Below are 15,328 nucleotides of genomic sequence, written 5' to 3'. Positions count from 1 at the left end.
GGCAGGTTTCAGGGAAGCTTGATCATTCAATTCAATCTTGAAAAACCTGGGAAGGCTGAGGTTCGAAACTACCCCATCTTTCATAAAGATACACAGCAATTTAATTACCAAGCACGAAATGTCCTCCTGCATAAAGGCAACAATATGCTGGGTACTCTGGTAGAGTGTTAATTTATACCAGATGAAGGCATTGGAAATAAAATTAAATACTTTTATAAATTTATAGGGAAATTTTGGAACTTTTTTCTGACTTAAAAAGACTTTTAATTAATCTTTACCATTTGAAGGCTTTGGAAAACAAGAAATTTTGTAAATTTAAACTGATTTAAATTTAAACACTTTTTTTTTAATTTTATCAAATTTCCTGACTTTTCTGACCGAGTGACAACCCTGTATTGGTAACAATGACTTTTTTTGCGATTTTCAAACTGAATTAAACTAGATAAATTACAAACATATACAAAGATAGCAAACTTGGAAATATATTTAAAGAGTTAAACTGAGGAGTTAAAATAAACCAATTCAAGTAAGACACAAAGCGGATAACTTTATTCTATATTTGAATTTAGATAGTATTAAATTAACAAAAACTAAACGGTAAATTAACGAAATTTATTGATTGTAAAAACAGTATCTTTAAATTCAAGCTGGACTTATTATCAGTTTAAAAAAAGTAAACTGGTCTTGGTTTTACAAAACTATTGAATGATAAAATTTAATTTATCAGAATTAAGCAATAACTTTATAAGATAAAATTATCTGAAGTAGACAAAAATTATAACGTTGATTACATTATTATGAAAACAAATAAGAAGTTTTATTGATTTAAATAAAATAAACTTATTGTAAATAAAACTGACTAAATATTAAACCATTAAAATGGGATGAAGGTAGTCTTCCTTTTTTAGTTTTAAAGACCGGACAGGATTGAATTTTAGATAAACAAAAATAAAAAATGGTTAGAACCATCAAAAAAATCAGTCTAAGTCTTATACAAACGCTTTAAAGAGATCTTTCGTTTATTAAAAAACAAAATTTTCAATTCTATAGAAAACAAAAAATATACTACCTACTAGAGAAAATTAAATATATTTTGTAGAATTAAAAAAATAATAAATAAATGATAATTATCATTTTACTGAAATACTGAATTTTATACTTTTACTACAAAATTAATAGAACACTTATATTTGAGATTAGTCAGTAAAGTTTGATATAGCTTTTTTAATTTGAGAAACTGAGAAAACGACACTTTAGAAAACTATTTTTGTTTACTGTAACTAAGAAAAACTATTTCTATAAACAACAAACAATTAAAAAAAAAATCCCCTAATATTGTACTAGATAAAGAAAAAACTTGATGAAATTTTGAATTTTATATTAAAACTATTTTTTTAAAACACTGTTTAAATTAATTTTTGCCTTAGTTTGGTTAATCCACCATTGTTCTGTATAGTCTAAATTAGTTCTTATAGGGCTTTCTAAAAACTGGACTGTGTATGCATTTTCAATCTGTTCTGGTATATTTTTTTGTGAAATTAGAGCAAATTGGTCTTTTATTTCATTGTTTAGTTTAGTTTTATTGTTTTTCCATATGTTTCTGTGACATTCCATCTCTAAGTTGAGCTTTTCATAGTTTGTCCAATGTATAAATTTTTGCATATGTTGCATGTAGCATGTAACTTTTGCAATTTAAATGTTGTTTATTTTAATATTTTGTATTGTTTTATTATTACTTATCATACTTTTTTTAAGGTTTCCAAAATTTCCACATATAGCACACTTTCCACATTCAGCTGTTTTGTTGGTTTCTTTTTTTGTAAAATTTTTTTGTTTATTAATATATTTCTTAGTGTTTTTGGTCTCTTCTAAGTTAATCTTAATAATTCTGTACTAATACATTGTTCATTTTTGCTAAAGTTTATAAATTGTTTAAAGCTGGTTGCCCAAGTTAATTTTTCCCTTTGTTCTGATTGTTTTATGTTATTTGTATTAGGATCTTTGTTACATACTTCATCTAATTCATTAAAGGTATTATTTATTAATTTTTTACTAAAACTTGATCTAGTGCATTTAATTTTTAAGTTAATTAGTGCCTTTTCATAATCTTCTGTTTTTTAATTTAATTTTTTAAGTTTATTAGCTTCTGATAAAATTATCCCTCTAAAAACATGTGTTGGATGGTGAGATTGCATTATTGCACATTAAGAAGTGGAGGGCAATATTAGTTAGTGAGACGCTGAAATTTTCTCCTGTTGGTATTCCTTGGTTATTTTTGTATAAGGTGTTTTTAAAACTAACATAATTATTTTCTAAGCAGAACATTATTGTTTCTACTATTTGTTTATTTTGGTTATTTTTATAATTAGTACATACTTTTGGGCAATCTTCAGGGGAGTTTTTTATCAGAATTCTTTTGAGGGATGGGTATAGGTTTTTAACATCTGCTGTGATTATATTAATTTCTTTTTTAATTTCATTTGTTTTCCAACTAAATAATTCTTCTAGGTATTGGTCACTATCTTTGCAGTATTCATTAATTTCAGTTTTACAGTAGTTTATTGCAAAATTTTTTATAAGGTTTTGGAGCATGATAGTAATTCTAGATAAGAAAGTGTTGCCTATAGCCCAAATCATTCTTGTAGGTATTTCTCTTATATTTTTTTGTTTTAACTTGTTCTGAATTTAATCTATGAGTTTTGAATGTTGGATAGATATGTCCTGGGTTATCATTTTTAAAATATTTAGCTTTTGGACTTAATTTTTGACAGTATTCAACTTTTGTTAATTTTTTTTCCTATTGTGTGAAATAATATGTTTTCATCTATTACATTAATTTTGTTTAAATTTTTTACTTTAAATTCTGCTCTTAATTTGGTTTGATTTATAAAATTGGTAAAAGATGTATTTGTCCTGATTTCTTCAAATTTTTTAAGTTCTTCAGAAACTATGTGTGTATAGTCTTCAAAATTTAGTATTAAAATTTTTCCATCTTTGTCTGAGTTAGTTATGACTATTTTATTTTAGTTTACAAGTTTTTTTTACTTCTCTTAATGCTATTTTCATTTCATTATTCAAGTTATTATTTTTAACTGTTTGTTGTTTATAGAAATAGTTTTTCTTAGTTACAGTTAACAAAAATAATTTTCTAAAGTGTCGTTTTCTCATTTTCTCAAACTGGAAAAGCTATAATAAACTTTACTGACTAATCTCAAATATAGGTGTTCTATTAATTTTGTAGTAAAAGTATAAAATTCAGTATTTCAATAAAATGATACATTTTCTTTATTTATTTTTTTTTAATTTTACAAAATATATTTAATTTTCTCTAGTTGCTAGTATATTTTTTGTTTTCTACAGAATTGAAAATTTTTGTTTTTTAATAAACGAAAGATCTCTTCAAAGCGTTTGTATAAGACTGAGACTGATTTTTTGATGGTTCTAACCATTTTTTATTTTTGTAAATATTAAACCTATATAGATATTATACGTGAAACGATATATAGAACAGGGTACCCCAAACTCACAACCAAATCGTTAAATTTTCGGTTAGAAAAACCGCCTCTTGATCGAATGTATTTTTAGTTGTATATTAAAAGCGTAATAATACATTTTTCATATATTTTATCACAATTTCTATTAAAAGATCTAAACACAAACTTTAATAAACTAGTTTTTTTTCAATATAGTTTTAAAATTATACTAAATAGTTTAAAAATTAGACATAAAAAGCAAGTTTAAGTGGTAATCTTAAAAACAAAAAAATAAACTATGAAAATACTTAAAAACAACCATAAAGCTTATTATAGCTTTAAATCTAGTAGATGTTTAAGAGATTACACTAGCTAAAAACTTTTCATAAGTATTTCAAATTTGAATAAGCTGACATATACTTAAAAAGTATATTTAAGTATCATGAAATATTTGTACTGGTTAAGTTTAAAAATATTATGCGGATAAATATGGTTTATTGATAAAAACAGTCTTTTAGGAAGCACTTTAGCATAAATGACTGTTTTTTTTTAATGTTGCCACGCAAAAATTTTTAAAACTAGCCTGACTTTTTAAGATTAAGCCTGACATTGACCTTCCTCCCGTGTACCCATTTGAGTACGCACTTTTATCTAAATACGCATGTTAGTACGCACTTATTACTTAGTATGCATTTCTAACCAAAATATAAACATAGTGTGAAAACTATTTGTAACTCTTACTAGTTATTCTTAGCTACAAACATTCTATTGAGTAGCAGCTGTGTTCAGAACGTGTCTTTTAGCGGAAGATAACTAAAATAAGTACTTATTTGAATTCAAAAATAAATAGGTAATGTGTAATTACTTTTTTTTTGCACTGAATTAGGTATACTTTTTCTCACTGCTAGATAAACATACCTCTCTGCAAATAATCTTCAAGTGTCACAAATGAAGTAAATTACAGGCAAGGAAATTTTTATCAAAATACTTAATTTTTTAATTTATTTTAAAAAAATTTTGATTCTAAAATTCTGCAAAATATTACATTTTACTATACCTCAGTTTTACTATGGAAGTGTTCTTGCCACAGATCATCAATTAATACTAAAAAGCATACAAAAACTGCTTGTTATAATAGTTTAATTTTCTAACTTGTTTCTAGGAAATTTTTCAAAATTAGTCTGACTTTATTAAAAAAAAATTTATAAATTTTTACCATTTTAAGGCTTTAGAAATTAAAGAGTGTTGTTAATTTCTAAGAAAATTTTGCAATCTTTGTCTGATTTTAAATTATTTTCAATTTTGTTTTACCGTTTGAAGGCTTAGCAAAATAAGGAATTTTGTAAATTTTAATTGACAAAATCTGAAATTTCGTTATTAAGACCAAAAAAACTGACTTAACCTGACTTTTTCCTTTTTTTCTTCAAAAACAACTGTCATAGTCTAACCCGTGGCAACCCTGTTCTAAACTTTACCTCACAAAATTGAAAACAAATAGTAATATTCTTCTAAAATAAATAATCGCCCATCGTTTAAAATTTTTACTGTTAGATTAGCCACTAAAATGTAAAAATTTCCCAAAACAGGTGATGACACACTCTTATAAAAAATTCAGTTTACACAATAAAAAGCAAAGTAACTTTTGAAAACAATACAAATCTACTAATCTTCTTCGAAAAAAACAGATTTTCAGAAACTTTTAGTTCATTGATATTAAATAATTAAATATGAAAATTTACAAAGCTTTAATAAAACAGGGTTGCCACTCGTTTTTTCAAAAATTTTTCCAGGTTTTCCAAATTTCTTCCAGGTTTTTAAAAGTAAACATTTTTGGGTCTAAGCTAATTTCTATATAAAATACTGTGTTTAATAGTATAAAAACATTGAAAAGATATTGTAAAGTTATTTTAAATGTGTTTTTAATCAAAAGATTTTTAATGATGACAAAAAAAAATTATTTATGATAGATTTTTTGTGTCAAATCGAAATTTTACTACTGAAAATGTTGAATTATTTAAAATTCCAGGCTTTTCCAGGTTTTTTCATCAAAATTCCAGGTTTTTCCAGGTAAAGTGGCAACCCTGATATAAGTAATCATGCTTTGTTGCGGCTATAAGATACGGCTAGAAAAATATATTATAAACATTATCTTTCATCAAATTTATTTTATACAAAAATAGCTTTAATAGTGGTCGAATTATAAAATACAGATATTACTTCAGACAATTACAACTAACTAGAACTTACCGTTTATAAGACAAGTTTCCACCAGAATGATAAAAAATATTTTTGTCAGTTTTTTAAACAAAACAAAAGCTTATAAAACTAAATATTATTTACAACTGAAAACATTTTTTTTAATTATTGATACTAATTTACTACTGTTTGCGATAATACAAGAACTTAACTAACACTAGTTAAAGTTAGAAAAAATTAATCGCAATGCTAATCATTGAAGCAACAGCTTAAAACATTTTTCATTCTCGAGCAATAAAAGTTAATCATTCAAGCAAAAACTGTGCAGATCTACAAGCTTACCAGATAACAAATACGATTTTTCGTTGAACTCGTTTTGATTTGAGTGAGGAGATCCTTTGGAACCATTGAATAATAATAACAATTATAAAACTAATACAATAAAATATTACTAAAATTTGTTTAACAGAACTTAAATTATTGATACTAATATAGTAGATCAGTCTAATTATAGTAAAATCTTATTACAATTGTTTGATAACAAACTAAACAACTTGTAAATACCGAAGGAAGATATAAAATGAAACAAAGTCATAATGCAATATTAAAATATTTTTAGTTTTAGCTCCACAGTCTACATAAATAATCATACTATTAAGTTTTGATAATAATAAAGTTTAATTTCTATAGCTGAAAACATAGATTAATTCAGTAGTCTTTACGGTAATTGAAATTTGTGCTCATTTAAGGAGAAAAAATATGTGCACCCTAAGCTTAAAGTTTTAAAAAAATGTAGTTTCAAAAAATAAAATAAAATAAAAGTTTCAAAATGTTCCCGTAATATCTATTGTGAGCTTTAAAACTCCCTTTAAGTATACTTATGAACTTTTGTTTTGCTTTTGGTGTTTAACTCCTATCTAGTGTAAGTTTCAAAATTAATTTCGTACAACCCCACAAGAGTATTGTGCACCCTAAAATAAATTTGGTGCACACTAGTTTGCAATATGCATGGGTGCACCCCGTGAAGACTACTAGATTGATTAATATCAAAATAAATTATTTTTAAATTCATTGAAATAGTTAATAAAATGCTAAAGTTTCAAATATATTTTACTTTTATACTACAGTGTTTTCTCGCTCTTCCGGTCATGTTGGGTAAGCTTTTTTGTAAATAAGGCCGGAATAGCTTTTGGCTAGATAATAACAAAATATTGTTTTTTTTAATAACGTACTTTATTATTATTGTACAATGCATGTGATGAAACATACACTTAATTATTTGTTAATTAAGTAATTTAATCTTTCTTCAACGAACCACAGAATTAAAACAGACAAAAAAAAAAAAAGAATTGTGAAACACTTTCTGGTGTGGTTTCTGATTTTTTTTCTATCCGGCTGGTTGTATACAATACCAAGGTATGTCTTAAAAACATTCTTAAATACAACCCGGTTTCATCACAATTAAAAATTTGATGTTTAGAGTAGACCTCGGTTTAATATTCTTATACGTTTATAACGCGAAAATTATGAATTTAAATATCAAGTTTAATTTTTTCAAGAATTATTACTATACTACAAACTTAGTTAATTAAACAAAACTATACATGCATTTATAGTAAACTATTGATTTTAGCTGAATTAGATAAATTTAATTATCTTTAAAATTGAACGGATAAGCGAGGACCGGATAAGTGAGGAAGTACTGTATATTGAAATAAATAAAATAGTTAAGTAAAGAACAAACCGAACGTATCAAGGTGTTTTGAATTGTTGCGATGAGAATTACGGTTCGAATGATGATGGTCTGAGTGTATGTGTGATTTTGAAGACTATAATAAAAATATAAAACTATAAATATTAACAACTGCAAATGATTTAAGCTAGCTTTGTCTACTACAATATACAATTATAGGGTTTATAAAGATAATCAAAAGGAAAATTTCTAAGTAAGACCTAGTACTAAATAGCTTTTAAATAAACTAAACTTTTCTAAAATTAAATCTGATTTGTATAAATATTAACTTCAATACGTAATTTTTAAAAGCTGAAGAATGTAAATTTAAAAATTAGTTCTGGTTAACTTCTAATAAAAATTATTATATAAAATCAAATTTAGTTCTTAACATATATTTCCCATTTAAAAAAAATCTTTAAGATTTTACACTAACTTATTATAAACAAATTATTAATAGGTATAAATTAATAAACTTAAATTACTGTAATGAAAGACTTTTACACTCTAGCGTTCTTCGGAAATTACTCAGTTCCAACGCGCACACAATTCAACGACCGTATACTAGGCTTGAATTGCTTTTTTGTATTTTTTTTAACCAAACTTTAAAACCAGTTATTTTCAATTTCTTTAATGCTTACTTTGAATTGAACTTACTTTTTATTCTAAAAAACTTTCTTTCTCTTTACTTTTCGCAATAACTTCCATCGAATTGGGGTTTTACTTTTGTAGTGGGGCCCCTTTAAAAGTTTAAGGTTTTTTTGTATTTTTTTACTTAACACCAATTTTTCAAAAAAATTTTTTTTTTTTTGTTTTATTAACTTACTTACTAAACTGAGTTAAATAACTTAATAAGTTTTTTTTTAACTATTTTTTTATAACATATGCCTAAATCAATTTTTCAGCAAAATTACAAATTTGCACGATTTTCGTTTTTTTGGTACATGGTTTTATCGCAAAAATATAATATTTTTATAATAATTTTTATTTTTAATGGACTTATATATTTAAGTTTTATGACGTTATTATATTCTTTTTCTTAATCTATTATTATTTTGTTAATATATAATCCATACAAGTATTACCTAAATTCTTAGCACTTGAGTACTTTGTTTACGTAATTTGAGGGATAAAAATTTGTATGGATCATGTATTGAAAAAACAATAATTAATTAAGAATAAAATATATTAATGTCATAAAACTTAAATATATAAGTCCATTAAAAATAAAAACCTTTATAGAAATATTTTTGCGATAAAACCATGAACCAAAAAACGAAAATCGTGCAATTTTGGAATTTTGCTGAAAATTTGATTTAGGCATTCGTCATAAAAAAATTGAAAAATTATATATAAAAAAAATAATAATACTATTAAACTCAGTTTGTTAAGTATATAAAAAAAAAACTTGAAAAATAGGTGTTAAGTAAAAATATGCAAAAAAATGTTAAATTTTTAATACAAAAGTAAAACCCCGATTTGATGTAAGTTATTGTGAAAAGCAAAGCAAAAGAACCTTCTTTAAAATTGAATAAAAAGTTCCAACTTAGCTTTAAAGAAAATAGTTGGTTTTAAAGTTTGGTTTTTTAAAAAAATACAAAAAAGCCATTCAAGCCAAGTTAACGCTCGTTCCAACCCGCACACAATTCCCACCAGATCAAATCCGAAAACCGACCAAAGGTAAGTGTTAGGGGTAATAATGATAGTAAAAAATAAATACACAAAAAATAAATAAAACAAAATGGGTAAGAATATTGTGCGCGGGTGGGAATTACCAGTATACCACCTTTCTTTATTAAAAACTTTAACGTAAAATAGTGTTTTCAAGTTTTAAATACTTTATATAATATTAACTCAGTGAAATAAAATATCAATTTAAATTTCATAACACGTCATCTAAAACAAATTAATTATTTTTTTGTTATACAAAGAGATCATTACAAGCATAAAAATATAAATTTAATTAACATAATAATATCTACAACTAAATTTTTCTTTTACATTCAGTAGTAGTGTAAAACAGTTCAACAGAATGTTCTGAATTGCAACGACCTGTTGCAACAAAAACTCGTGATTACAAACGTATAAAGAATGATTTTGGTATAATAACGTTGGTTGTTTTTAAAAAAACAGAAAAACTATAAAAATATAAAAAAACTTAAAGATAAATTAATAAAAAATCAAAAAGAAAAAAAAGTTACTAACCGATGGTAAGGGTTAGGGGTAACAGTGATAGTAATAACAAAAATAAAAAAATAACTAATAAAAATTGTTTAAAAAAAATTATAATAATAAAAATATCAATTTAAAAAAAAATAATATTAAAAAAAGTTAAATTAAATTAAAAAATAATAATAAGTTACCGACCGAGGGTAAAGGTTAAGGGTAACAGTGATAGTACAAAAAAAAATATGTACATGTTAAAAAACAACCAAAAAATAAGCAAAACTTTAAATTTAATTTATACTAACAAAGTAATACATAACAAAAAACTTTCATTATTCTAGGCTACTTTGGAAAACCCTGTTCTAGACCGACACAGCTTAATTTGTTAAGTTTAGGTATTTCACTTTATTCACTGGTATATTATCAAAAAGTTATTTTTATTTAGAGTTTTAATTCTTGTTTATTCTGAATAGAAACTTTTACACTATTTTAAATAAAATTACTTTTTTGTGAGTTCTATGATGCTTTCTAAACTTGCGTTTACTTTCGTTGTGAATTTTTCGTCTGAGTAAAATTTCTTGCTCTTGTCTTCTTGAAGCAGTGTCATCAGACTGAATACTTTTGTGAAATTTTGAAAGAGCCTTTTTTTTATTTAAATATTTTCTTAATTTATATGCTATTCATATGTTCTATTTTTCTAAGATTATCATCTCTTATAAAACTTATAAAATACTTGAAACATATGTTAATTGATAAAGCTTAAGATAATATTATTTGAAGGCCGTTTATAAGTAAATTTTAAATTATAAATATTTAAACTAACACCACGCCGTGGCATGTACAAATTTTCAGTAAGTAAATGATGAAAATGTGTGTCTTCCAAAACAATTTGGCCTCCTTTGTTAACTATTGCATTCATGTCCACGTATGTTTCGTTTTTACTTTGCTGTTCTCGTCTGTACAAAATTGCTTAATAAATCCTTTTTTAAACTAGTAGTACATTGAGTAGAAGTAGATTAAATCTAATCTTGTAATATTAAAAAAAAATAATTCCATACAATGTTTAAATATAGCTCAAAATAAAAATTTACTGACTGTTAATAACTATACTGACAATAGTTTAAAAAAACATACTCACATCAAAATAACTTGAACAAACTATCAAAAATCTATTAAACTTAGTTGCCTTTTTACTTCGATCCTTCATTCATAAATTTGTTGAACTCTAAGACGTTTAACCCTTTTATTTCAAAAAATTATTTGAATTTAGAACGTTAAAAAGCAACTACTAGATAAGTTGAAAAAAACTTTATAATAAAACTAAATTGTAAAAGATTACCATACTACATTTGCCTTAGAATTAAACTACATTTATAATTAACACAACATTTTTTTCATGCAGCAATGGTTAACAGGATAACTTCTTAAATTCTTTTTTACAAAACTTTTAATTTCATCCTTTGTAGCTTTAAAATTTTAAACAATTCAACTTGATACTTTTTATTAATTAAGTTTTTATTCTCTTTTTTAGTCCTTTACATTATATACTTATTTTATTAAATGAACTCAAACAACCCTTACCAAAAATGTAAACCAGAATTTATCTTATTACAATAGGAATTATCTACTTACATTTAATTTTTTGTAACTAGTATAGTATAAGTTACATTAACTATAATATATCAAAGATTGTGTGATAACTGTGAACAATATCTATAAGTGGCAAATTCAAAAAAAATTAGAAGAATAAAATATTTATCAATAATAAAACACAATGCTCTAACATTAAACAAACTGGATAAGTGCAAGAAGTAATTTAGCAAATTGTTATACCAAGGTTAGTTCTTAAAATTTTGCAATTTTAGACTGATATTTTCCCTAAAATTTGTTAGTAGGCACCCGATCGGGTTCATATTCAAACTTAATGAACTAGCCTTTTAGTTTGGTTGTAGTAGCCTATTACTAGTACTTATTTTCAAAATCTTTTCACATTTCTTTAATTTCAAATAACTTTATAAGATATGGCCCCTGGAAAATTTAATAAGATTTTGAGTTATCTGAATTCGAATTGTTATGTAACTGACTTAGACATAATTAACCACACTTTTGTAGTGCTTTCTCACAGAGTCCTTGGCTTCAACACAAAATGCTTATTTAGAAAGAAATTCACAATTTATTAATCTATTCAAAACAAAACTAACTAATTCTCAAACTTATTTTTATTTTTGAATTTCTTGCTTTTATAATGACAATTTGCCAATACTGCCTTAATTATATCAAATTAAAGCTACAAAGATCAACGCTTAATTTAAAATATCAAAGTTTAATAATTATTTTCTCAGTTTTGTAAATCTGATTCTCCAATTTATTTTAGAATCTCAGAAATTTTCAAGCATTTGTAATGTTAAATTCTGACACTTTTCCAATATTTTCTGAACTTTATTATAATTAAGGTTACTTACAGTATCAATTTTTTATTGAGAAAGCAAATCACAACTTATGTTTTACTCAAAAAATATAGTTCTCAAAATTTCAGACATTTGAATTGACAAAAACTGATATTTGCCAATATTAACAAAAAAAATCACTTAGCCAGGCGTGTATGAACCATGTTGTATAAAGAAAAATGTTAAGTTTTACTTTTCATCTACTAGAACTAGACTAACAAAAAAAATAAAAACATTATAAAAACACAATTTACATTTTATACGACGAGTTAACTTCTGTAACTTTAGGCATGATAAGGCTAGCAAATGTTTGACCTGCAAGATGACCCGAGCTATTTCCAGTTCCAGTTCCTATAAACAATTTGTACCTTGAATTTATTTTAAATTTCAAAACATGTACTTAATTAGGTATGGCACCCAGTAAGTATCATAAAGGTTGAATTTTTCAGAACTTCGAACTGTTACTCTATGCTACAGCATATTAAAGATTTAATTTTCAGAGTGCTAGCTCACCCGTTCTTTAATTTATTAAATAAATTTAACTACAGCAGCACTAATATATTAACTTTATGATATTGTCGTCATAAAATTAATGCATTTAAGAATTTCTTTCACAAAGTAAACGTTTCTGGTAAGGAAGTCTATAATGTCTACTAACAACTTGGCATCACAAAAACTTTAAAAACTTCATAAAATAGATAAACTAAGTACTACATAAACAAAATGTTATACCTTTTTGTAATTCCTCAACTAAATTTTCAGCTTCTAGCTTATTTATATTTTGAAACGTTTCTAAAAGTTCTTGATCTTGAGTTGAAAATGGCTCACGAATAAAATGTCTTGAAATATATTGCGTATGAAAAGTTATCAACCTGTTTTGATAGTAATAAAATTATAAGTTGTTAACTAAGTTAAATAATCATTAAAAAAAACTGAAAATATATTGCAGAATGTTAACTAACTTGTGATGCCAGTAATGATGCCCATGGTGCCCAATTATATCTTCAACACCAGCCATTAAGTGGTCAATCAACTAAAAATGATTTTTTTTGGCCGTAGAATTTCAAAACAAAAATTGTTCAAAGTTATGTATAACAAACTTTTCGACAAAAACTTACTTTTTCAATTAAAAGATTAAAATAACGAAACCGATAATCAAATAACCAAGGAAACTTTTTTTAATTTCACTAAAACAGTACTCAGATTGTTTTCTTGAAAAATAACCTTAAATTAAAATTAAAATTATCATTAATTAAACATTTTAAAAACAAACTAACTCTATAATTTATTTCTTCAAACATTGATTTTCTGTGAACTTCTTGTGTTTTAACTTTTAGGCATTCGACTATCGGACGAATTGTGGAGCCCTAAAAAAATGCTTATATTCGTAGAACGTTTTTAATAAATTAAGCAGTCATTTAATATGAGAAACAAAATTTGAAATTTTATTTTAGTCGTACACAATCAACCTCGCCTTAGCAAACATTTAGCTGTACAAATATTATTACAATTTCATTTTTTCGGAAAATAGATATTAATTCGTTAGCTTATATTAGGTTTTAAACAGGTGCACGACCATTTAAATGCCGACAATTCAAATTCTTCAGAAAATGTTTAAATGGCCACAACTCAAAAATTAATGTATAGTTGAAAAAATCTCAAGTACATATGTAGGTATTTTATAAAAGTGAGTGTAGTAAATAAGTTTTATAAATATAAAATATTTATGTAAAGATATGTTTTTAAGTGCAGTTTTTTTAAGTATTATAAAACGTGCAATAAGTTTGCTTTCAAATCAAAATATTTAATCTTAGTGAATAAAAACTAGCCGTAACAATTTTTAGCTTACTGATCAAGCTTAGAATATGTTAAAAATAGTTTATTAGTGTAAGCCGAAAATTAAAAAGTTAATTTATAATTAAGCAGGAATACTTTAGGTTGAATAATACTTTAATAGCCAAAACACTTACAGTGTTACTTAATGTTTTTGGCTAGTTTTCTCCAGATTTTGAAAACTTCTTCCTGGTTTTTAAAAGTACACGTTTTAGGGTCTCTTTCTAGTTTAAAATTAAGTAAAAGATTAAATAGTATAACGACATTGAATAGATATAACTATTAAAGTTCTTTAGATGTGTTTTTTTTTATGACAAAAAAATTATCTGTACAATATATTTTTTGTGTCAAATCAAATTTTACTTTTTAACATGTCAAATTTGTTGAAAATTCCAAGACTTTTGGTGAATTTTGTTTATTTCAAGGTTTTTTTTTAATTTTTGAAATTCCAGGGTTTTTTAAGCTTAATTGTCAAATTCCAGGTTTTTCCAGGATTCGAGGTTTTGGCAACCCTGTATTTATCATAACTTGATTTAAAATTTTAAAAAGAATAAACAAAAAACTATGTTAAATTTGAAAGAAAAAAGTTAAAGCTAGCTAAAGTTTTGAAATAAATAAAAGACTAGCTCGAGTTTTCTAATTAGCTTTAAAAATCAAAATATCTAAAGTTGGACTAAGTTAGCCGGAGTTTAGCAAATGTTAAATCATCTTCAGTTACTTAAAGTAAATAGCAACTATAAATTAAAATTTATAGTTGCTACTAATATAGTTGCTAAAATAAAAGAACTCAGGCTTGAATTAAACTTAGCAGATTCATGATATGTTTATACTGAAAAATATATATATATATTTAATTACATAGTAAGGACTATTTTTATAAGTCCCATAAAAATATTTATTTTACTTTTTTTACATTTTAAAAACTTAAATTTTTACATAAAACTTATATATTAACAAAAATAAGGTTTAAAAAATGTATTAATTGTTTATTTTGTTCAAAAATTACAGAAAAACTGTAATAAAGAACTCAACTACATTTTTTTCACATCTTGTGAATGATAAGCTAACTGTGGAATAAAAAGTCTATAGGTCAGCAGGTATTGCAGTATTAGTAAGTAATTTGATAAGTTATTTGAAAGTTCTAAACTTGCTTATTAATTTTATATGATATAAACTCTTTAGTATATATATGATAAACAATGAACTTCACCGCACAACCAACAACAACAGCATCCGAGACAACCTACGGCCGGTTTCGTCCTTTTTAGGACTCATCAGGTAGGCTTAGTTACTCGTAGGTTGTCTCGGATGCTGTTGTTGTTGGTCGTGCGGTGGAGTTTATTGTTTATTATCTATGGCATAAAACATCTCAAATTTGTTGATGATGGCCGAAATAAATACTGGCTATAAATTCTTTAGGAAATTATATAACTTAGAAACTACGAGAAACTGTAGGTTTGAATAAATAGCATATACTTACT

General features: G+C 24.8%; 1 protein-coding gene across 9 annotated transcripts in view; it reads right to left on the bottom strand.

The window, feature by feature from the left end:
• LOC145829540 (sodium/hydrogen exchanger 3-like) overlaps positions 1-15,328 on the bottom strand; it is a 50,666-nt gene that overhangs the window by 16,917 nt on the left and 18,421 nt on the right. For 7 of the 9 annotated variants that reach the window (XM_082937375.1, XM_082937379.1, XM_082937372.1 and 4 more), the window contains exons 9-16: positions 13,292-13,381; positions 12,977-13,047; positions 12,747-12,886; positions 12,269-12,365; positions 10,391-10,523; positions 10,071-10,208; positions 7,414-7,498; positions 6,012-6,065 (exon numbers count right to left, since the gene is read on the bottom strand). In XM_082937375.1, coding sequence (XP_082793501.1) covers positions 6,012-6,065; positions 7,414-7,498; positions 10,071-10,208; positions 10,391-10,523; positions 12,269-12,365; positions 12,747-12,886; positions 12,977-13,047; positions 13,292-13,381 — 808 coding nt within the window. The remainder of the gene's footprint in view (positions 1-6,011; positions 6,066-7,413; positions 7,499-10,070; positions 10,209-10,390; positions 10,524-12,268; positions 12,366-12,746; positions 12,887-12,976; positions 13,048-13,291; positions 13,382-15,328) is intronic. The other 2 variants (XM_082937380.1, XM_082937376.1) reach the window with 2 other exon arrangements.

The sequence above is a fragment of the Thalia democratica genome, chromosome 2 (assembly GCF_965202585.1).
Source record: "Thalia democratica chromosome 2, ktThaDemo2.hap1.1, whole genome shotgun sequence".
NCBI lineage: Eukaryota > Metazoa > Chordata > Thaliacea > Salpida > Salpidae > Thalia > Thalia democratica.
This window is presented reverse-complemented; position numbering and strand designations above follow the sequence as displayed.